Here is a 22,152-nt window from a genome sequence, read left to right as displayed (position 1 = left end):
AGGAATTAATTTAGTTCTGTCTTAAGAAACTACCACTGTACCAGTCAGAAATGATCTAACAAGTATGATCAAAAAGCTCCTCTGCTCAAACATTTCTATTACTTTGCAGAATTACTGGTACTGAGATTCCCAATCCTTCCACAGACCATTTCATAAGTTATAAGCACTACATAATGAATCTATGCACTGTGTAAATAACCCCTTGAATGAACTGACTTTATTTTTTTACTTGAATTTGATCTAGAGTTCTGGAAAAATATATTTACTGTAAAAATCATAATACATCTTAAATAAATCACAGTGTCATATTTTAAATTTGTATTTGCTGTTGTTGCTCTTCCTATGTCCCTGTTATTTCTTAGGGGAGGACTTCTAGTTGGTGGAAGTTTCATAACCATATCCAGCTACACACTCTCTGCAGTCATATAAGAACTGCTCTGTATCAGGTAATATCAAATAAAATCCCCAAATGACACATGTCCTCTACTTATTATCACCCTGATGAAAATGACTTCAGTAATGTTTGTCTTGGATTTAAATAGGCAGTTCTATGTAAGCTTTCTCCATTATGTCTTGGGGAAATAAAGCAGCATTTCTTTCTTTCCCATTCGTTAAAGCCGCCCATTACTACATAAGGGTAAAAAGCTTCTAATAAGACACATTCTAAACCGGAAACAAAGAAGATATCTAAGTAACTGTGAAATGATAATGACATTCCTCTTTATTTTCCCCAAACCATCATTTTCTAAGTCTGCTTCTATAGAAAAAAAAAAAAAAAAAACAGTCACAAAGAGAAGGGGTGAGGAGGAGCAACACATAGAGAAAAAGGTAAAAAGATTCAAGTGCAAAACTGCTTGGTACAGCTGTGACAAAGCTAGTGCAGTCAAGAGAACATTTGGGAGGTAGTCAGGCAGTATTAACATATCCTAACTACTATGAACAACTAGCCTGGTCATTAGTTTAATTTTCACATCCATCAAAGTAGGAAGATGCCCCCCAATTCCCACCCCCTCTGGCTTGCCACTATTTTGTTTCAGCATTTTAATAGACGCACACTTGCCTCCTACCAGGGCACAAGGTCTGGTTTAAATAGGCTTATCTCTCTCCTTCGCTTGTCCTGGAATTACGCCTAAAGCTCAGTCCTGGTAGCGTTTAGGATGAGAAATTTAATTGGAAAGCGCTGTCAGTTTAGGCACTCCAATACCTCCTTTCAAAATTTGGTTTGACCTCCCAAGTATCTCCAACACGTCAAAGTTAAACAGTCAAACTTAGTGGATATAGCTCCTTTGAATCTGCATTGTAAACACTGATACCAAAGCGCTGCCAAATCCTAAAACCCATCTTAGTTCCTTGAGCTGAAATAAAAAATACCTGAGTCTATCACCACCAACATCCCAATAAATCCCAAACATGGGTCTTTCCCTTTCAACTGGCTTGTGGCGGCCTGGAGAAGCCCTGACCAAGTTTTCAGGTTCTGGAGAAGGTATCAAGGTCGACGAAGCCCCTCACTTTCAAGGCATCTGCGCCAAACTCTGAGGAACACCTCGGAAGCCAGGGGGCCAGTGAGGAGAGAGGTCGGGCGGTGCGTCTCTCGCTCTTGCCGAGACCTCGGCGCTTCTGCCAGACCCTCCAGCCCTTGAGTTCTACTCAGGGGAGGTTTCATTACATAATCCCTGCTCCAGACTCGCCCACAGAGTCACGGGCGCTCGGGCTGTCCCGCGTCTCACGCAGCACGGTCGGGGAGATCCGCTGGCTGCGGACCCCGGGGGCAGCACGCGTCCCCTCACTGCGCGCCGCCAGCCGTCGGATCGCCCGGCGCAGCGACCCCAATCCAGGCATGCTCCCCTCTTCCACTTCCGCTCGCGCGCTCCGACCCGGTCTCTGGGTTCCCCTCACACTCGCTGTCCAGACCCCTCTCGGGGAGGGGAGGCCTCCCCGTCAGACCTGCTGTCCCGAGCCCTCTCGGGGTCCTCTCTCTCCGGACCCCCTGTCCCAAGTGCTCTCTGCGACTCCTAAACCCTCCGTCCTGGCTCCTCTTGGCGTCCCCCTATCAGACCCGCTGTCCCAGCCCTCTGGGGTCCCCTCCCTTCAGACCCGCTGTCCCAGCCCTCTGGGGTCCCCTCCCTTCAGACCTGCTGTCCCAGCCCTCTGGGGTCCCCTCCCTTCAGACCTGCTGTCCCAGCCCTCTGGGGTCCCCTCCCTTCAGACCTGCTGTCCCAACCCTCTGGGGTCCCCTCCCTTCAGACCTGCTGTCCCAGCCCTCTGGGGTCCCCTCCCTTCAGACCTGCTGTCCCAGCCCTCTGGGGTCCCCTCCCTTCAGACCCGCTGTCCCAGCCTTCTGGGGTCCCCTCCCTTCAGACCTGCTGTCCCAGCCCTCTGGGGTCCCCTCCCTTCAGACCTGCTGTCCCAGCCCTCTGGGGTCCCCTCCCTTCAGACCTGCTGTCCCAGCCTTCTTGGGGTCCCCTCTCTTCAGACCTGCTGTCCCAGCCCTCTGGGGTCCCCTCCCTTCAGACCTGCTGTCCCAGCCCTCTGGGGTCCCCTCCCTTCAGACCTGCTGTCCCAGCCCTCTGGGGTCTCCCCTCCTCAGAGCGCGTCCCGAACCCTCTGGGGTCCCCTCCCTTCAGACCCCCTGCCCCAACCCTCTGGGGTCTCCCCTCCTCAGAGCGCGTCCCGAACCCTCTGGGGTCCCCTCTCTTCAGACCTGCTGTCCCAGCCCTCTGGGGTCCCCTCTCCTCAGAGCGCTGTCCCGAGCCCTCTCGGGGTCCCCTCTCTTCAGACCCCCTGCCCCAGCCCTCTGGGGTCCCCTCTCCTCAGAGCGCATCCCGAGCCCTCTCGGGGTCCCCTCTCTTCAGACCCCCTGCCCCAACTCTCTGGGGTCCCCCCTCCTCAGAGCGCATCCCGAGCCCTCTCGCGTTTCCCGCTCAGACCCGCTACCTCAGCAGCTCTCGGGGTCTCCTCTCCCCAGTCCGGACAAACCCTCTCCCGAACTCCCGCCACTCGAGTCCTCCCGGACCTCACTCCGCCCAGGGTCCCCTTGCCTCGGCTCACTCTGTCACCGTCCCGCGCCCCAGTGCTCTCACCTCAGACCCGCTGTCACCACCCCCGGGCCCGGCGTCGCCGCCGCCTCCGCCGCTTCCTCTCCCACACTTGTTCCCGAGTCGCTCTTCTGCCGCTGGTCCCCCGGAGGATGCCCGGGTCGGGTCGCTGAGTGCCGGGCCCGGCCACGCAGAGCCTCCGCCCGCGGTCTCGAGGTCGGGTCCCACTCTTTCAGGCAGGACCCCGCCGCCGTCGCCGCCGGGCGCCACACCGACCCTCCCGCAGCCGCCGCTGCTGCTGTCCGAGGTGCGGCTCCTGCCAGGGGTGGCCAATCGCACCCGACTGCGCCGAGCGCGCTCCGCCCCACGGTCTCAGTTCGCCCGCCCCCTGCCCCCGACCACGCCCCCAGCTCGGCTCCAATAGGCTCTCTACTGACCTCCCCTGACCGCGGGGCACGGGCCTGGGGCCTGGCATAGGTACTCGATTGGAGGCGCCTGGGAAGCCGAGCCGCCGATGGCGCCGGAGGATTGGCGGAGTTGACGGTGGGCGGGACGAGACGGGGCGGGGTTTTCTCAGAGGCGGAAGAGCTGGCAGCTTCAGTTACCCCGCGGGCCCGCCTGGGGTGCGGTCCGCCTTGTTTGTGCTGCGCTGGGGTCAAAGTTCATGGCACTCCTCTGAGCCTTCACTTTTCTTGGGAGCCTCCCAGAGGCCGAGCCCCCTGGGACTCCGGGGTGGGGTGGGGGCGGGGGCGGGGGCGGGGTCCCACCGTGTGGAGAGTCTTCGAGGAGGTCCCCATTCTTCCGTCCTGGCTTAGTCCCCTAAGTAATTGCGCCGTCAACTAATACAGCGTGCATTTCCTGCGGCCTTGTAAATAGTTCCTGGATTTCAGTTCTTGTAGATCTTTGGCAAGGGAGGTGCCCTTGCATGGCGTTGGACATACGTCAGTTTAATGCTGTTGGAGGAGGGGAAGATCTTTATACGAGGTCCGTACTCTGCGCAAGGAAAGCCTTCAGCACCGTTGGGGCTCATTTTGGGGAGGAACAAGGACCAAACTTGAGAAATGATCAGTTTGTGGGTTTTGATAATCATTTCGACCGTAGGAACAGGAACTGTGTGGTAGGCTTCAGCGAGCTTAGTCAGCGTATTCGTTTTTAGGGCTAATGTTGTCATGATTCTGTGTGAACTGATGGCCAAAGGGCAACCTGTGATGATCCGGGAGACTCGTCTGCCAGGGGTAAAAGGGCATGGGTCACTCAGCCCTTCTATATATATTTTTGTTTTTGTTTTTGTTTGTTTTTGAAACTGGATATGTTAAGTCAATACCAAAAATCGAAATCTGCTGTCCTTATCCATAAGCCCCAAAGTTTATGGACTTTGACAATTCAGCATTTTATGAAGAAATTGTTTCCTTTCAGGCACACGATTCGATCCTAAGCCTTTGTTAGATTTGCTCTCAGGAAACTCTCCCATCACGAACTCCTGTGTTAACTCCTGCTGGCAAAATTTGTTTTCTAAAAACTACGTGTTTTCCCTAGTGTTTTAAAATTACACCACGTTCCAATTACAATGGTCCCCTTTGAATTTGGGTATAGGGTATGCAGAGAGAGCCTGTGGAAATGAAGCTGGCAGGACTTCATTTGGGGTGAGTTCTGAAGTGGATGCTTCCAGAGCAGTGTTAGTTATTTTAAAGATTTTATTATTTATTCACGAGAGACACAAAGAGGCAGAGACACAGGCAGAGAGAGAAGCAGGCTCCCTGCGGGGGACCTGAGGTGGGACTGGATCCCAGGACACTGTGGTGATCATGACCTGAGCCCAAGCCAGATGCTCAACCACTGAGCCACCCAGGTGCCCCAGGGCAGTGTTGATTGGCATTTTGGAAAGGGATGAGGAGAGATTTCAAGGTAGTTCTAGGGGAACTTGATTTTTTTATAGGTCCAGGGAGACTATCCAAGATTATTTTATATATATATATGTATATGTATTTTTTAAGATTTTATTTATTTTAGAGGAGGTGGGGAAGGGGCAGAGGGAGAGAGAGAATCCCAAGCAGACTCCCCATTGTGTGTGGAACCCGAGGCTGGGTCAGATCCTATCAGCCCATATCACGACCTGAGCTGAAAACAACAGTTGGATGCTCAACCGACTGAGCCACCCAGGAGCCCTGAAAATTATTATATTCAACAATTATAAAGGTCAGGTAAGGCTAAAGTCATGACAGAACTTTTTTGACTAGGTCCTCCTTCTTTTAAAGAACATATATTAAGAGCTCATCCTAGCAATTCTGCAGTTGGGAATATGGGTCGAAGAAATGTAAGTTTTCACTACCAGTGTTCAGTTGTGTCTATTCATATAAAAAAATGCATGACCATTAACAGATGTTATTTGCAATCAGAAGATAGAAAACATAAGCAAGATGAAAATTCCATATCTTGAAGAAACCAATTAGCAACGAAGCCAAATCTTTTTTTTTTTTTGATTCATTATATCAATGAACTCTAATTTCTAAAATGGTGCTTTTTCTGGTCTATGATTATTGCTTCTGATGGAAACCCAAGTTGCTCAATATAGCTGATTCCAAATAAGTTAGCTGTGATCTAATATAAAAATAGAAATGACTTCATCCTTCGGGCAAGAGGCAGTTCTAAAATCCTAGTTTCAATACAGACGGTGGCTCTACAGTGAGCCTCAAGAATGACTCTTACTTAGAAGGAGCTTCAGAAGACCTCAGAACTCATGGAAAGATATTGCAGCAGTCCAGTTTGCAAATTGTTGTTTTGCTGGGAGGAAAAAAATCTCCCACAAACAGAACCAAGATTTTCATTAAGACAAGGTAGAAAATAAATGTTGAAATAAATGGGATGAGAATAAATTTTTTTTTCACTTTGAGAAGACTCTGCAGGGTCCCATTCAGAGACGAATTTGAGCACAAATGATCTGAGAATCAGGATACTGGGTCCACCCTAGCTTTTACATCTGTGTTCAGCCTTACTACTCATAAATTATTTTATGGAGCAACATGAAGGGAGGGGGCAGGGGTACTTTAAACAAACATCCCTTTTCTTGTTACCCACAGCTAGACAAGGGACATCCTAAATTTGTTCATCAAGCAAAGCTTATAACAGTGTCTCCTACTCAGATGGAATCATATGCATTAATTTATGTGGGTATTCAGTTCTCTCTCTCTCTCTCTCTCTCTTTTTTAGATTTTATTTATTCATGAGAGACACAGAGAGAAGCAGAGACATAGGTGGAGGGAGAAAGAGGTTCGCTATGGGGAGCCGGATGTGGGACTCGATCCCAGGACCCCAGGATCACACTCTGAGCCAAAGGCAGACGCTCAACCGCTGAACCACCCAAGGTCCCCCAGTTCTCTCCTTTTCTAAGTTTCCACACAGCACCTTCCTTATGTCGGCTTAATTAACTTCCGGCAGGCAAAATGTTCTGCTTGCTCAGTGGAGAGTTGTTAGCAAGTTATTGGATGGGGAAAAGCACCTTTTAAAAAATTAATATTCTAAGAAATAAGAGGCGGCTGTAATGTACGGCGCTTGGGTGTGATCATGTAAACAAGGCAGCCGGGACGCTACCATTTTTTAGGTAAACGTTTTCGTCTGTAAAATTGGAAAAATACCTTATTTAGTACACCTAAACAAACAGAAAGGACTCCCACGGACGGGGAAAAACATCCTTTTGCTGACCCACGGATGGAATATCAGCATCTTTGCCTTTTCGTTTTCAATAAAGCTCCAATTAGGGGAGGAGCCAGGCTCTGGGAGATGATCACAAAAACTCTAGATGTCAGCGTTTCCCAGCCTATAAAGGGGGGTGGTTCAAGCCGTTCACCCGTTTCAAGGGAAGGAGGTCACCTCCGCCTCCCAGGACCCTTCAACCCCTCTGCCTCTCAGGTCGCTAAGGCTCCTCGCTTTAGTTCTGGCTCCTTGCGCCGCCTGGCGGCCATTTCCAGAAGTGGCCAGCGAGCTTCGGGGGTCCTAGCCGCGGCCAGGGACGTCCAAGGATTTGCCTAACTCTGGAGAACGTTGTCTCTGCCCCTCCCACTGCCCGTCGAGGATTTTTAAGACTGCGATGAAAGGGCTGAGGTTAAGACGAAGGGGGCGTCGGGCGGCGTCTCCTCCCCAGGGATGACGGAGTCAGGCGGTCTCCGGGCAGCCCACGACCCGGAAGTCGCCGCCGGCGGGAGGCCCCCGTTGCCGAGCGCGGGCGCGCGGGGCGGGGCTTGGCGGAGACGGGGAAGGGGTTCCCGCGGCGGCCGCGGCTCCCGCTCGTCGGCTCGGCGGCTCCCCCGGGGGCTGCGAGGCGGGCGTCGAGTCCGCAGGGCGCGCGGCCGCGGCCGCTGGGTGGCACGCTCAGCCGCGGCCAGAGGCGACATGAGCGCCGCAGGGCTGTTGGCCCCGGCCCCGGCCCCGGCTGGAGCGCCGCCGGCTCCGGAGTTCTACCCGGAGGAGGACGAGGAGCTGGAGAGCGCCGAGGACGACGAGCGCAGCTGCCGGGGCCGCGAGTCGGACGAAGGTGCGTCCTGCGGCCGCCGGGGGCGGGGCCGCCGCGGGAGTGAGGGCGCTGCCCGGAGCGCAGTCCGGGGCCGGGGGAAGCTGGCGGGGCCGCCGGGAGGAGCGCGGCTGCAGGAAGTTACCCCCACGGGCTCTGGGGCCGGGGCCGCGGGGGGCCGGGGGGGACGTCGTGCCCTCACGGTCACGGGAAGGAGGGCCTGGGGGAGCTGCTGTCAGAGCCGGAGGTCCCTCGAAGGCTCCTTTCCACTCCCGCAGCCGTCTCCGGCGAACCCCCGGGCTTTGCTGGTCGGAATGAGAAAGCTTTCCTCAGAGTGCCTCGAGGACCCTTCCGCTCCCCGTTTTAGAAAGGTCCGGAGAGGATCCGGGTGAGGGCCAGTTTGGCCTCCGGGTTCCCGGCTTGCTCGCCCCGACCGTGCGGCCCGGTGCCGCTGGAGAGTTCGGGTTGCGTAGAAGGCCCTGGGACCAGCCAGGTCAGGGTCTCCGCTTGGCTCACCGAACCCAGCTTTGTGACCTTCGGCCGCCCGTTACTTGAGCTTGCGAGCCTCAGGTTCCTCAGCCCGGAGCGGGGCTTCCTGGCGCAGGCGTGTGTGTGTGTGTGTGTGTGTGGGGGGGGGGTTAGAGGGGGCGCCCCGCGCGTGCAGCGCTGGGCCTGGTCTGGGAGGCCCTCACGGCGCCGGGAAGCAGGCACAGGGGGAGATAGGGATTTGCCTAATGGTGCCCAGCCAGGTGTTGTGTCTTCGGTGCCACGTTCTGCGTGTTATCGTTACTGCCTTCTCAGAGCCTGGCTCTTCAGACTGGGCTTTTCGGTCTGGCAAGTGTGAGGAGGAAGACTGTTCTGGAGGGATTGCGGAAGGAGCTTACTGGAGACGGAGAAAGGTGAGGAAGGAAAAAAAAAAAAAAAAGACGGGAGAAGAGAGGAGATAGAGACCAACGTGTGGGTAGAATGTTCTGGCAGTGGAGCAAAAGGTTGGGCTAGGTGCCTGGAATACGGAACATGCTTGGTTCCTCTCGCTCCCCATAGGTCATTCCGGCCTATGACAGGAATTCAGCGGAGGCCTCCTGGCAGAGAGAGGAGAGGGCTCCGTGGAGACTCGGAGCTGCAGCAGCCTTTAGGAAGGCAGGGGCGTGTGCACATGATCCGAGTCGAAGGAACTCATTGCGTTTGACTGAGTTACGTTCGAAGACGGGGCTTCACTAGGGGTTTTGAACGTGAGACGCTTGTGACCGCTTTAAATGCCCACTAGGGGGAGCCGAGAAGCCGAAATTGATTTTTATTCCCGGCCTGGAGTGGGCTGTTGAAATAATGTAGACCCTTCACTGTTGACATAGTCTAAGAACAGCGTTTGAAAAGTTCTGAAACACTTTCTCTTCGATCATCTTCCCCCTTTCATTGTAACTTTTTTTTTTTTTAAAGATTTATTTATTTATTCATGATAGACACACAGAGGCAGAGACACAGGCAGAGGGAGAAGCAGGCTCCATCCCAGGACTCCAGGATCACGCCCCGGGTCAAAAGCAGGCGCTGAACCGCTGAGCCACCCAGGGATCCCCTTATTGTAACTTTGAAAACATTTTAGTTTATTAGGGTTCATTGGTTTGGATTCTCCTTCGTGTATATAGGGTTGTCAAATCTGCTGAAGGTTCCAAACTGGGGGGAGACCAGAAGAGAATGGACTCATTAGGTCATTTTGGAGTAACGAGCAAGGCCTGTCCGCCTGTAGTCCTGATGCTCGCAGCTCCAGTTACTGAACTGCCAGCATGACTTCTCTCGTGAAGTTGCAGCCTTGACCATGACTGCCTGCCTCTGAGGCACCGCACCCTGTTCTCTGGCTGCACTTCAGGTGAAGGCAGCTCGTTGCATAAATCTGGCCATGTCTAAACTGGAAAGGGCATTTTCTTTCCTGAAGTAACTGTGATATTTTTCACTGATGGCTTCATGCAGGCCTGCATTCATTTGACAGAAGTTTAAGTGACACTGTGTCAGGTGATACCAGCTTTATGAATTATGCTTTTAACCTTTCTTCCCTGATTTTTTAGACACTGAAGATGCTAGTGAAACTGACCTGGCAAAGCATGATGAAGAGGACTATGTAGAAATGAAGGAACAGTGAGTATGAGTCTTAAATTTCTTGTTTGGAATCTAGAGTTGACAGGGAAATCATGACAGTGACCTTGTATTTATGATTTTGACCATAGAGCTTCCAGAGACCATGTGTATGTGTACAGTTTCCCCCTTAGATTTGTCCTGTTTAATCGATCTTCCTGTTAAAACAATCTTTCGAGGGTTGGCTAGGAAGAACCTTGAGGGAGATGATCCCAGGGAAATAAAACCATGTATCAGGAGAGAACTGTTTCCCACTCCTTTGACTTTTTTTGTTTTGTTTTGTTTTCTTTTCTTTTCTAAATGTGAAAACCATTACTCAGAGTAAAGGATGTGTCATAGCTATTTGGTTCTCAGATGGGGGTGACCCTGCTGAGAGCTGACGGTGTGCAGGGTGCCCGGAGAGCTCAGGGAGACCTGGACTGGAGAGCAGGACTCCCGACTCCTGCTCCAGTACTCTTTCCACTTGTCACACATCCAGGGTCAAGCGTTCTCTAAATGCGCCCAGAGAAACGAAAACCACTCACTTTTGTAATAAACACAGATGGAAGACTTTATAAAACATACTCCATAAGTATTTGTTGAATGTATTTTGAGGATCTTGATTTAACTTTAAGTTCTTTTACTTTAAACTAGATGATCCACATTCCTTTTTTTTATAGGTCCTATTTGCAAATGGTTCGTGACCATCCTCTGGATTCTGTTATTCTTTTCAGGCTTGGAAACCAAAAGGGCACCTAAACCGATTCACCTAACATCCACCAGTGCTGAATAAAGGATTATTTTAATAATTCATGTGATTTTTATCATAGCTTCATTCCTGAAACTGTGCTTGCTTTTTATTCTCTTCAGGTTTTTTACTGATTTACCTTGAACCATTTCCACATACCTTTCCTTTCCCCAAATCTAAATTTGTTTTGCTTGTTTATTTTTTTCTTCTGTTAATATTCCCTTTCAGAGACAGACTCAGAAGTCAAAGGTGTTGTTTCCTGCACTCGATGTGGCAGAAAACTGAACATGCTGGGCTCTAAATACTTAACTGTGTAGTTTACACATTGTTTCCCCTCCTCTTACTCGACATATTTAAGCCTTCTCTTGAGACCATATTTTAATTGAATGTGCCTCTTAATGTTGGATACAGAAAAACTTTTGATCAAAATTGAATGCCTTGTGTGACTCACGGTGGGTATTGAGAGCACATCTCAGTTGTCACTGATGTCTTGATCAGAGCCCCTGTGTGACCCCCAGATTCTGCCCAGTGTTTCCTGTCTGTGTAGTTGGGTTTTATTTACAGCCCTTAGTTGAGCAGTCAGAAAGCTATCCTGCTTATTACCTGTTGGGCAGTGCGCATTCAGGTTGCAAATCTTGTTTTTGTCACTGTAAAATTGAGGGTGTTTTTCAGGTAGAAGCAAAAATATTGTTGAAATAAGATTTACTTGTGGAATCCGCCATTCAAACAGACTTGCCAGAGTATATAATTGCTTATAATCCATTCGAGGTTGGGGCGGGGTGGGGGGTGGAGAATAACACGCTAGGCTCTTGTGCTTTGTGTGTGCTATGTGTTCTTATCCAGCTGGGGCTGCAAATAAATCCTGCATTTTAACTTTTGGTACTGAATTACTATTATTTCTCTGATCCTAAAAGAATAGTGCTTTTAAAAATGACATAAAGGTTTATTAATTTGATGCTTACACAGCTATGCTGTCTATATAGAAAAACATGCCAAAGACATAATCTTATTCCTTTGGAATTTATAATCTAATTGTAAGGTTGATATGAGCTTAATGCCTTTGTTACATTTTCGTGTGCATTGTTTATAGTTTTAAACCCCTAAGAAAATGGCATCACGCTTTCAGTTTTTCTTTGTATCTTCTTGCCTGTTTATCATTGTCACTTATTTATTAAAATCTGCGTGTCTTCATATTTGTAGATTTCAGACTGATTCTCTAAAGGTGGGATAACACAGGAGAATCTACAGAATTGGGATATGATTCAAGAACACAGAATCCTTGTCCCTTTCTGATCCCTTTAGCTGCTGGTACATTTTAAACCAGCTGGCAGATTTCAGTTTTCCCTGTCTCCTAAAGGACATCAATGACATTCCTGTAACAACCGAGGTAATTCCTGTGTGTAGATTATTTTGGAATTGAGTATTGAACGTTTTTGTCTTTCAACATGGTTTTCTTTTTTTTTTTTTTTTTCTTTTCAGAATGTATCAGGATAAACTGGCTTCTCTCAAGAGGCAGTTGCAACAACTGCAGGAAGGTTGGTGTGTGGTTTAACCCTTCATTTCTAAGTATACATAGTATTGCAAGCCTTTGAAATCTATGTATTTCACTCCCCTGTGGGAAATTTGATCGGCTGTTTTTAGTTGTTCAGTATGCATTTTGCTATCCTCTGCTGTCAGTAAAGTGGTGGCTTTCAAACATTTTTGAACTCTAACCTAGGGCCTTCTGAAAAGCATGAGCTGAAAACCACTGTGAGCCTAAAGCTTGACCTTCTTAGGAAGGCTCTTGTTTTCAAAGAATACATGAAATTTTACCATTCTTTCTAAACTAAATACTGATGAACTCTGGGTTATCCTCATGGTGTTCTGTGTCATGTGCTTGGTAAGTTAAAAGTGAATTTGTCTTATCCAATGCTATTTCCTGCTAAAGACAGTTCAGCATCAGGTTAAGAGCCATCATAGGCTTGAATTCTAACTTTACCACTTTCTGGAAATTTGACCTTGGGCACATCACTTCCTTTTGCTTAAATTTGTTTTCCGACCTTTGAACTTCGGAAAGCAGAAGCAGATGTGACTACCTGTGACAGGTGTTTAGCACTGTGGGGTGGTGCACTGGGAATTCAGGGACAGCCGTGGACAGCAGCTCTTTGGCTTATTTCTGTGGAACCCTTACATCAGTGAAGCAACTTTCCAGTAGGTACTTACATTGCTTGGACTAGCCCATTGGACATTGATTTTTGCTTAATAGTGAAAAAATGTTCCCATGAGTTGCATTTACACATCTTTGTGGGTTTTTTTGTTTTAACCTTTCTGCGATAATAGAACTACTACCAGAGAAAGAAATACATTCCATTCCAGCAAGTCTGTGAGGCATACCTGGCATGGTTGAGTGACAGATTTTGAAAAAGATACGCTGCTACATTATGATCAGAAAACACTTCCTGCACTAATTCTGACCCTTGTCATTCGCTGCTTTTGGGTAAAACAATGACATGTGTAGACATTTGGTGAAGGTCTGTACCTGAGCTGACCAGAATTGTAATTGGCCGTGTGTAGCTATTTAAATCTAATTGAATAAAATTAATGATTTAGTTCCTCAGTTGCACTTGTTGTTTCAGGTGCTCAGCAGCTACATATAACTAGTGGCTCCCATATTGGACAGTGCAACATAGGACATTTCTACCATTGCAAAAAGAGTTCTACTTGACTGCACTAATCTGGGCCTTACTGAAGGAAATTGGAAAAGGAGGCCCATTGGCTCAAACTGTAGCAGCAGGTGATCCCAATCACTTGAGAAAGCCTGTGCCTTTCTACTCCCCATCACTTGCTAGAGAGTCTTAATCCACTAGATGGGGTGATTTCTGCTCTGGGCCTTGGTTGAGAACCAGAGTCCAGTTAGCTTTGTTTGCACGTGCGTTTCTTTGGTTTGTGTTTTATTTACTCTGACATTATTAAAACAATCACTGCTAGTGTTAAATAATTTTAGGAACTGAAATGTAGAGCATATTGATCCCAAAGTAAGTAACATTTTATTTTGTAAATCTCTAAATCAGGTACCTTACAGGAATATCAGAAGAGGATGAAAAAACTAGATCAGCAGTATAAAGAGAGGATCCGAAATGCAGGTGAGGCTCTTAGGTGGAAGTAAATCATCTTCAGGTGTTCTTGCTTTTTGCTAATCAGCGATATAGCATGGCCATAAAAGCTGTTGTTGAGAATGCATGGCATATGTTCTCAGATGAGGTGGAGGGGAGAGTTTGATGCAGAGAGACTTCAAAGCTGCAGTTGTGTAAAACTGGTTCATCTTTTTTCCAGTGGCTAATGAATGGCCTGTGGTTGAGCTTATTTTAACCATGCTATTGATGTCTCCATGCTATTATGTTCCCACGTTTGCATGGCTGGCTAAATGGGCCATCAGAGGAGCTACATGGCAAAGAACTGGAGCTTTTTTCACTCTTACTGGAAGTTTTTTTTTTTTTTTTTAATTTTTATTTCTTTATGATAGTCACAGAGAGAGAGAGAGAGAGAGAGAGAGAGAGAGAGGGGCAGAGACACAGGCAGAGGGAGAAGCAGGCTCCATGCACCGGGAGCCCAACGTGGGATTCGATCCCGGGTCTCCAGGATCGCGCCCTGGGCCAAAGGCAGGCGCTAAACCGCTGCGCCACCCAGGGATCCCTGGAAGTTTGTTTCTTCTAGAATTCTCTGCTCTGGGAGGAAGGGGTGCTCTGTTGTTTTTTCTCTCAAGCATTATAAGCATTAGGGGAAGAGTATGCTTTGGTTTGTTGTACATAGTAAATGTATTCATTCAGTAAGAATTTGTTGAGCACCTGCTACATCCAAGCTTTGAGCAAAATGAAATGGGTGGAGTACATTGTCCTTGACTTGAGGAAGTGTGGGATTTTATTGATAAGACATACAACGTGGGAAAAGTTAAGGGACATTCTGAGGTAAATAATCACGCAAAAAGTAAATGTGATGACCATTCAGTGTATAAACACAGGTTCCCGGGCTCACAGGAACACAATGGTCCCATTTGGGAGCTCCTTGTCAGCCAGCATTTTGAGTGCAAGCGTGGTGCTTGCTCCTGCAGTGGTAAAAGTAATGCTGGGTTTTCAGATGAGGTCTGCGTGCCGTTCCTCAGGCTGCTGTCCTCTTGCTTTCTGATCCAGTGTTTCCCCAGCTTCCTTTCCTCCAGGGTGTAGATGTCCTGTGTATACCAACAGAGAGAAGGGGAGCTGGAGGGTGTGGGAGGTGCTGGGGAAATGGAAATATAGCCTTCTGCCTACCCGCAACCTGCTTGCCCCTGAGGTCACCCCCACTGCAGTCAGTTCCTGAGGCATCTTTTTTTCTAAGTAGGCTCCACGCCTAGAGTGGGGCTTGAACTCACAGTCCCAAAGAAAAAGAATTGTATGCTTCATTGACTGAGCCTGTCAGGTGCTGTTCCTCAGTTAAGTTTCTTGTTCAACATCTATTAATTGAGATCTAAGTTCTTAATCTGGAGTCCTGAAACTCAAAATTCTGTGAAATTACATGTGGATGTGCATATATATGCTTTTATAGGAGACAGTAGAATCATAGGATTTACCACATTTGTGAATGAGACCCTTCCTCAGGAAGGGCTACATTAGATCTGAAGCTTGGAATTACACTCGGACCCTGAGGGCGTGGCTGTACACGTGCAGCCGTATGCAGAGGCTTGGTGGCCTGTAAAGAAAGCCCCAGGAGGGCTCAGAGCTTCTGTTTTCTGAGTTCTCCAGCAGTATTCATCCTTGCTACACATAGCCCTTCATCCATGCTTTAAAAACATCCCTGTTGACTCTGCTCCTGGAGTAATTGCATTGTTCCTTCCTGACCCACCCTACCCTGTAGGACTGTTGGATGGCATGTACTGAGTGAAAGAAGGGATGCCTTTCGCTTTTATTTTGCCAGGGTAGTTTGTTTCCTGTTGCTTGTTTTTGCCCTTGGGCAGAACTGCCAGAAGTGATTCTGTTCAGGGCCAAATTTTAACTAGACATGAGTGCTTCTTGCATCCTTCCCCTTCGTGTATATCAACGCTCTACTGATGGAAACATTTGCTCTGTGTAACTGTGCTTTCAGAAAGCAATTACTGCTTCTAAATGAATCGTACCATCACTGTCTAGAAAGGTGACACAGCCTAGCGAGTCTAATTGCACGTTTTATCTCTTTCAGAACTCTTCCTCCAGCTGGAGGTAAGTACCTTGGATCTTCTGGTTTTGCAGTCTCTTTCAGAGACAGGAATCTTGCTCTCCTAATCGGGAGAACCTTTCCTTCTGTCACCAAAGGGACAGTTAAGAAGCCCCCAGCTGCAAAGCCTTCATCAGTGTTCTGTTTCACTAAGGGACATCTTGGGTCTCAATTTGAAATTACCATCTATTCATTTATAGGGTGGGCAGCCTCTGCTTATCACAGGGGGCTGGGGGATACACCCCCCTCACTGCTTTCTTGTTAACTTTTATCTCATGTTAAAGCCACCCTAGGAGTATGTCTGAATTCTAATGGTCTAATAAATATTAGTCCTTGATGTAGCCCAGTCTCTGAATTGGCTCAGTGGTTTTACAGCTGAAGCGGTCTGGGTCAGTAGGAAGGACGGATTTAACATTTTTCCTTTCCTACAGCAGACATCTGAATGTTGGTTCTTTGGAGGCACAGTGGTAGTACAGAGATGAGAGCCTGAATCTTGAATGATGATCTGTTCCTGAGGTGCTAGAATGTATGTGTGGGGGGAGTCCTGACTTTATCAGAACCACACACAAGTATGAGAAGGTCACATTTTAATAGAGCACATTATCAGAAACCATTTTTCTACTGAAGTCAGGGCAACACACATAATCACAGTAAGCAAGATTGTGTGATCTGCAGCCATAGCCCACCATAAGCTCCCTTGTTCTTCACTTGATACAATGGTGAGATTTAAAAAATGAACACCTTTTTATTTAGTATTATTTCAGTGTTTGTGTACTTGAGGGTTCAGGTATCTAACAAATGATCTACTCTAGTTGATCTTTATCTTGGCATAAATGTCAACAATTATAGTAACTTGGGCCATCTTGATTCAGGTTTTTTTTTTTTTTTAATTCATGAGAGACGTAGAGAGAGACAGAGAGGCAGAGACACAGGCAGAGGGAGAAGCAGGCTCCATGCAGGGAGCCTGATGCAGGACTTAATCCTGGGTCTCCAGGATCATGCTCTGGCCGAAGGTGGCGCTAAACTGCTGAGCCACCCGGGCTGCCCTGATTCAGTATTTTGTAATCATAATTTTGAATGTAGGTATTTCATCTGGAATGTACTATTTTCCTTTAAAATTAATGTCTATAAAAGAGATTGTTTTTGAGAATCTTAAGTTTTATTTTAACATAGCTGTGCAATGTAAGATGTGGAGGAGGGGAAATATGAGTAGCAAGCAGGGGATACTCGTAAAGGCAAGTAGAAGTCATAGGGTTCATTTTATGCATTCTTGGAAAACTTGCTCCCAGACATCCTGTTCTGCCAGTGCACATGTGAGTTCAGCTTTCCTGTGTTCCTCGTCAAAGTGTTTTCTGGGCTCCGGAGTGCAGAGCCAGACTTGGAGCCCTGGCTGTGAGGTCCCCATGGAGGCCTAGCCTGTGCTTTATCTTTTGCTCAGACAGAACAGGTGGAGAGAAACTACATTAAAGAAAAGAAAGCAGCGGTGAAAGAATTTGAAGACAAGAAGGTGGAGCTGAAAGAGAACTTGATTGCTGAGCTAGAAGAGAAGAAGAAAATGATTGAAAATGAAAAGCTGACAATGGAGCTGACTGGAGGTATGAAAGCACCCCAGAGCACGGTCCCAGGAGCCCTGGGTAGGGCCTGAGGGGTGTGACAATCACTCCTCTGTCTTAGTTCCTCCTCCGAGCAGAGGGACCCCAAAGGAGGGCTTTGATAGGACTTTGATATGACAGCTCAGAGTTCCAACTCTGTTGGGTATTGGCTGTGTGACTTTGGTCAAGCCACTGAATGTCTCTGAGCTTATTTCCTTCTCTACAAAATGGGGCTGATCAGACCTCATCTCACAGGATTGTGCTTAGAAATGTGAGTGCCTAGCATAGTGCCCTATGCGTACCAGGAGTTCGGGAAATGGAAGACCCTTAGGAGTGGCTGCCACTTCTGGCTTGTGCTTTATTTAATTCCAGGTCAGCTGCCACTCTCATCTTGCTTATATTCACAGATTCTTTATCCAAGTCCCTCTGTGGTGGTGGGAATCTGCTTTGTTTTTTCTTTTTTTTCCCAGTCTGCCTTAATTACAGAAAAGGCATTGTCTTCCTTTGACCTAGATGTGAGAACAAAGGCGTTTGACTATATCATCTATGCTCTTAGATCCCTTCCCCAGGTGTTACTGTGAACATTTCAGACAGAGTTGGTACAAATTTGGCAGGAGTAGCTAAACTGAACTAGCTTCCTGTAAAGGTAGTAAAGTTACATTAGACTCTGTGCCAATCCCTCCCTTGCCTTCTAGGTTTTAGTCATCAGCATACAGAACTCAGCAGGTTGTAGGCAAGTTTAAGGGAGAAGCAAAATGGGTTTGATTGTTCTGTTGCTATATGTAGACTGATGAATCCTAGAAGGATACAGGGCAGGAAGTGGCTTGAACTGGGTATTTTGGAATTTGGCAACATTTCTGTCAGTGAATACTGCAACACAGTCAGTGACGAAGTTTGTCACCTGGACATGTAAGTGTAGGCCTCCTGCACAGCCCAGATTTGACTCTTATCATGTACTGAAGGTGGTCTGGCATGTATGATTTTAGTAGGGGTCCATAAGAAATGCTTTGTTTTCATGTTAAGTCCTTGGGGACGGACTTTAAAAGTAACAGTTAAGTAGTATTTCCTTTTCTGTATTTCTCTTGCTGTGACCCAGCATGACCATTCAGTTGACATAAACTTTTGGCCCCAACCCCCAAGATACACCTATGAGAATGTGGTGTGTCTGAAGTGGGAGGTCTCATTTTTGAAAGTCTCTTCTGGTAGCTTTCTCCTTGAAAGACTTGGCAGAAGGAATTCCTTGAAGGCCTCTGAAAGAGGCTCAGAAATTTTTTTTGGGGGGGGGGAATGGACGCTAAAAATAGCATCTTGAGACAGCACTGTCTTGTTCTTGTGGCCATGCTTTGTTGACTAGACCATTAGCACTGTGCTACCTTGTTTGATACCAGTCTCTCTGCCTGTTTTCTGAACTGTACACCATTTTCTTTGACAGTGGCTATTTCTGGCACTGATGCCTCATCGCTCTCTGCTAGAGCCACCAGATGTTCAGGAGTCTTCATTAGGCTAGTGGGAAATATTGTCAGTTTATAGCTGCTCCCTTTCCATCTGCAGGGAAGGATATCATCAACTTACCTGTGATTTGGCATCCTGATTATTGACAAGCAATAGACATTGTTTGGCCAGGCCATTTGCAGCCAGAATCTTAACTGGGATAGGAGGCATCCCCAGTGACTTGAGGCTGATCCTGCCAGGGTAGAAAAGACAAATAAATGCAGGGAAGTCATTTGTAACGCAGTAAAATAGATTACACAAGTGCTTAAAGCTAGCCATGGGCATTAAAGGTACTGATGTCCTTCCTCAAGCCATTTGGTACCCTTGGTATGGAAAGCTCTGCCAAGGTAATGATAGAGTGTCAGAAGAAAAGGCAGTGGAGCTAGAAGGATAATTAGCATTTCCACAGATGGTGCTGCTATGGTGCTGGATTAAAGGCCTGATTTCATTCCTCTCATTGAGTGACTTATTTCACCTTTGTGGATTGATGCCCAATATCAGTGTTGCCTAGCTCTGCCCAGAAAAGATACCTCTTAAAATCTCCTCTTCTGGTTCAACATGAAGATCTCTTGAAAAACAAAGTTCGAATTATAGACTGATGGGAAACTTAGACCAAATTAAGCCATTGAGAAGGGGAGATCAAGTGACCTGGTTTGTCCAGACAGGACCAAAAGCATTTGCAGACTCTGTGGGAATTAGTGGGAGGTTCTCTCACTGTGCACACTGCTTGAGAAGAACTAAAGGACAACAGGTTGTGCTGGTGGAAAGGTGTACTGTCGGTGAGGAGACTGGGATGAATTGTCCATGCTCCCCCCGCTTGGGTGTGTGCATGAGTCAGCTGGGGGTCTTGATGACGTGCAGTTGCTGCTTCAGCCGGCCTGGGGTGGAGCCTATAATCCTGCATTTCTAACCACATCCCAGGGGCTGCTGATGCTGTTGGCTGGACCATGCTTTGAGTAGTCAGGGTGTAGGTAGAATTACTTGAGTGTGAGTTTTCTCTGCAATTCAGGCGAAGGTTATAAGTAACCCAAATAATCAGTGAGAACTCAGTGATTTTTCAAGTGTGGGGAGTCTTATTATTTTTTGTCAAGTTAATCCTCTTCCTGTCTTGAGGATGGTTGCCTTTTCTTCTTTCCCTCACCAGCCCAGCAACCACTACATCATTTTCCTTTGTAAATTTTTGCCTCACTGGGGCATCCTTCAACCCTCTGGCCCCTGTGGAAGCTACTCATGACTTCATTTAGCCTGTGAGTTTCCTTTAGAAGATAACTGAATTTCTGGCTAGAGCTATGAGTATTTATAATATTAAAATCAAAATTATAATATCAAAACATAACGCTAAAAGTACTTATATTGAGCCAGGTGTTACATAAAAATGTTAGAACTGCCTCATTATTATTAGGCTGACATGGATGAATCCCAGCCTGTCCTGAGCTTGCTTTTGTGGTGGAGTTTTCTCATTTAGGAAGGCGATGGTCAGATCTACCTCGGAGGTTTAGTGTGTGCAGATCGGGTGAGATGCTTCCAAGAGCAGCTGGTGCAGTTAGTAATAATCACATAGGTTTTGGAAAGTTGTAATATCCCTCGGTTCCTGCCATTCCCTTTGACTTGACATGGCAGAGCAACCTCAGAGGAACAGAGTGTTGGCTCAAAGTGCCCCAATGTGAGAGGGCTTAAGCCAGAATTGGTCTTTTTTTTTTTTTTTTTTCATTTTTATTTATTTATGATAGTCACAGAGAGAGAGGCAGAGGGAGAAGCAGGCTCCATGCACCGGGAGCCCGACATGGGATTCGATCCCGGGTCTCCAGGATCGCGCCCTGGGCCAAAGGCAGGCGCTAAACCGCTGCGCCACCCAGATCCCCAGAATTGGTCTTTAACCACCACAGTATACTGACTTTCTACCACGGAAGTATTGTGGCTTCATGTGGTGCTGAGTGATTCATAAAATGAGGCTAATAGGTGAGGTCTGTGTCCTCAAGGAGCCTGGGTTCTGATAGTTACAAGGCTGACATAGCTTGTTTGTCTTGCCCAGCATAAGGCAGTGTCCAGAAAGCATGCTTCTAATGAAGGTGAAGATCTCTCAGGCTTGTTTTTACTGATTGTAAAACCTTGTAGAGATCTCTCCGGTTGTACTAATGCAGGCAGTTTCACACAATGAGGAACAGATGCCAGAGAGAGGGGACCTTGGAAGTCCAGGTGAGAAGAAGCCCCACACAGATATCTAGGCGGGGAGAATGGAAGAGATGACTGGATTTTAGGCAGAGCAGGCTTGTCACCAAGATACTCTTTGCTGGTGCTGCCATTGTGGAATCTAGGTGTCTCAGGGTGCAGACGTGAGAAGGCTTGACTGGTTCACTCTCTTAACACCATTGCTGTTCTCTGGACAGCTTTGGCCTGAGGGAGATTGGGCCCTTCCTTCTTAACCTGGTTGGTCACTAAACACCTAACCTTGATTCTTCTCTCACTTCCCACAGGCACAGCGTCCATTTGTGATGCTAATGAGTCTGCCAACCTCTTAGAGAGGGGCCTGGATGTGCTGGGTTTTGCTCTGGGCCTCTAGGCCCATGCCATGTTGCACTGCTCCTGGTTTGAGGGTAATTGACGATCTGCTACAGTGGTTACTCCACGGTGGCTTTTGTTTTGATTTGTTTTTAATTTTGTATTTATGAGAGAGCATGAGCCAGCGTGGTGGGGGAAGGAGAGGAGAGGAGAGGAGAGGAGAGGAGAGGAGAGGAGAGGAGAGGAGAGGAGAGGAGAGGAGAGGAGAGGAGAGGAGAGGAGAGGAGAGGAGAGGAGAGGAGAGGAGAGGAGAGGAGAGGGGGGAGCAGAGGGAAAGAAACTCAGACTCCCTGCTGAGTGCAGAGCCAGAGTGCAGGGCTCTGATCTCACAACCCATAGATCATGACCTAAGCTGAAACTAAGAGTCAGATGCTCAACTGATTGAGCCACCCAAGTGCCCCTACATTCTTTTCCTTAAGGCTGCTGCTTTGAATCACTGCCACTGTTATTTTTCAGTAGCTGAATCAGCATGGGTTTGTTTTAATAACATCAAGCTTTTACTGCACACGTGAGCTATAGATAGTGAGCTGTTGGAGTGAAGGACAAGGCCCAGAGAAGTGTGGAACCCAAGGCCAGCAGGGAAGTGCTAATTGTATAGTAATTGCAGGTAATTAATGTTACCGGGAATATATCTCCCTAGGGATGGTGCTGTAATGGCTCTGCCCAGCACTGATTCAGTCTGCGTTCCCATTTCTTAGCCAGGATGCCCAGTGTGCCTCTCTCGGGTGTGACCATTCCTTCTGTCCTTGCTGGTAAACAGAGCAGGAGGATTTGCACTATTAAATATCACATAGACAAGGTGGTTTGTGGGGAGCACTTGCTCAGTGTCTCTGTCTCTTCTCAGCCCCGCACCCCGGCACCCTCCCCCCATCTCTGGTGTGTGTGTGGTGTTCAGTAAGATCACAGAGAGTATCC

General features: G+C 47.7%; 2 protein-coding genes across 3 annotated transcripts in view; one reads left to right on the top strand and one right to left on the bottom strand.

The window, feature by feature from the left end:
* Positions 1-3,353, bottom strand: part of TAOK3 (TAO kinase 3) — a 179,253-nt gene extending 175,900 nt beyond the window's left edge. For both annotated transcript variants that reach the window (XM_055323084.1, XM_055323085.1), the window contains exon 1: positions 3,081-3,353. The gene's annotated coding sequence lies outside the window, so the exon portion shown is untranslated. The remainder of the gene's footprint in view (positions 1-3,080) is intronic.
* Positions 3,354-7,275: 3,922 nt separating this feature from the next.
* Positions 7,276-22,152, top strand: part of SUDS3 (SDS3 homolog, SIN3A corepressor complex component) — a 33,072-nt gene continuing 18,195 nt past the window's right edge. Inside the window, exons 1-6 of the mRNA XM_055322738.1 lie at positions 7,276-7,563; positions 9,600-9,669; positions 11,873-11,928; positions 13,444-13,515; positions 15,581-15,600; positions 17,034-17,190. Coding sequence (XP_055178713.1) covers positions 7,422-7,563; positions 9,600-9,669; positions 11,873-11,928; positions 13,444-13,515; positions 15,581-15,600; positions 17,034-17,190 — 517 coding nt within the window. The 5' untranslated portion in view covers positions 7,276-7,421. The remainder of the gene's footprint in view (positions 7,564-9,599; positions 9,670-11,872; positions 11,929-13,443; positions 13,516-15,580; positions 15,601-17,033; positions 17,191-22,152) is intronic.

This window comes from Nyctereutes procyonoides, unplaced genomic scaffold (assembly GCF_905146905.1).
Source record: "Nyctereutes procyonoides isolate TBG_1078 unplaced genomic scaffold, NYPRO_anot_genome, whole genome shotgun sequence".
Classification (NCBI taxonomy): Eukaryota; Metazoa; Chordata; class Mammalia; order Carnivora; family Canidae; genus Nyctereutes; species Nyctereutes procyonoides.
Note: the sequence above shows the minus strand (reverse complement) of the source record. Positions and strands in the feature narration are given on the sequence as shown.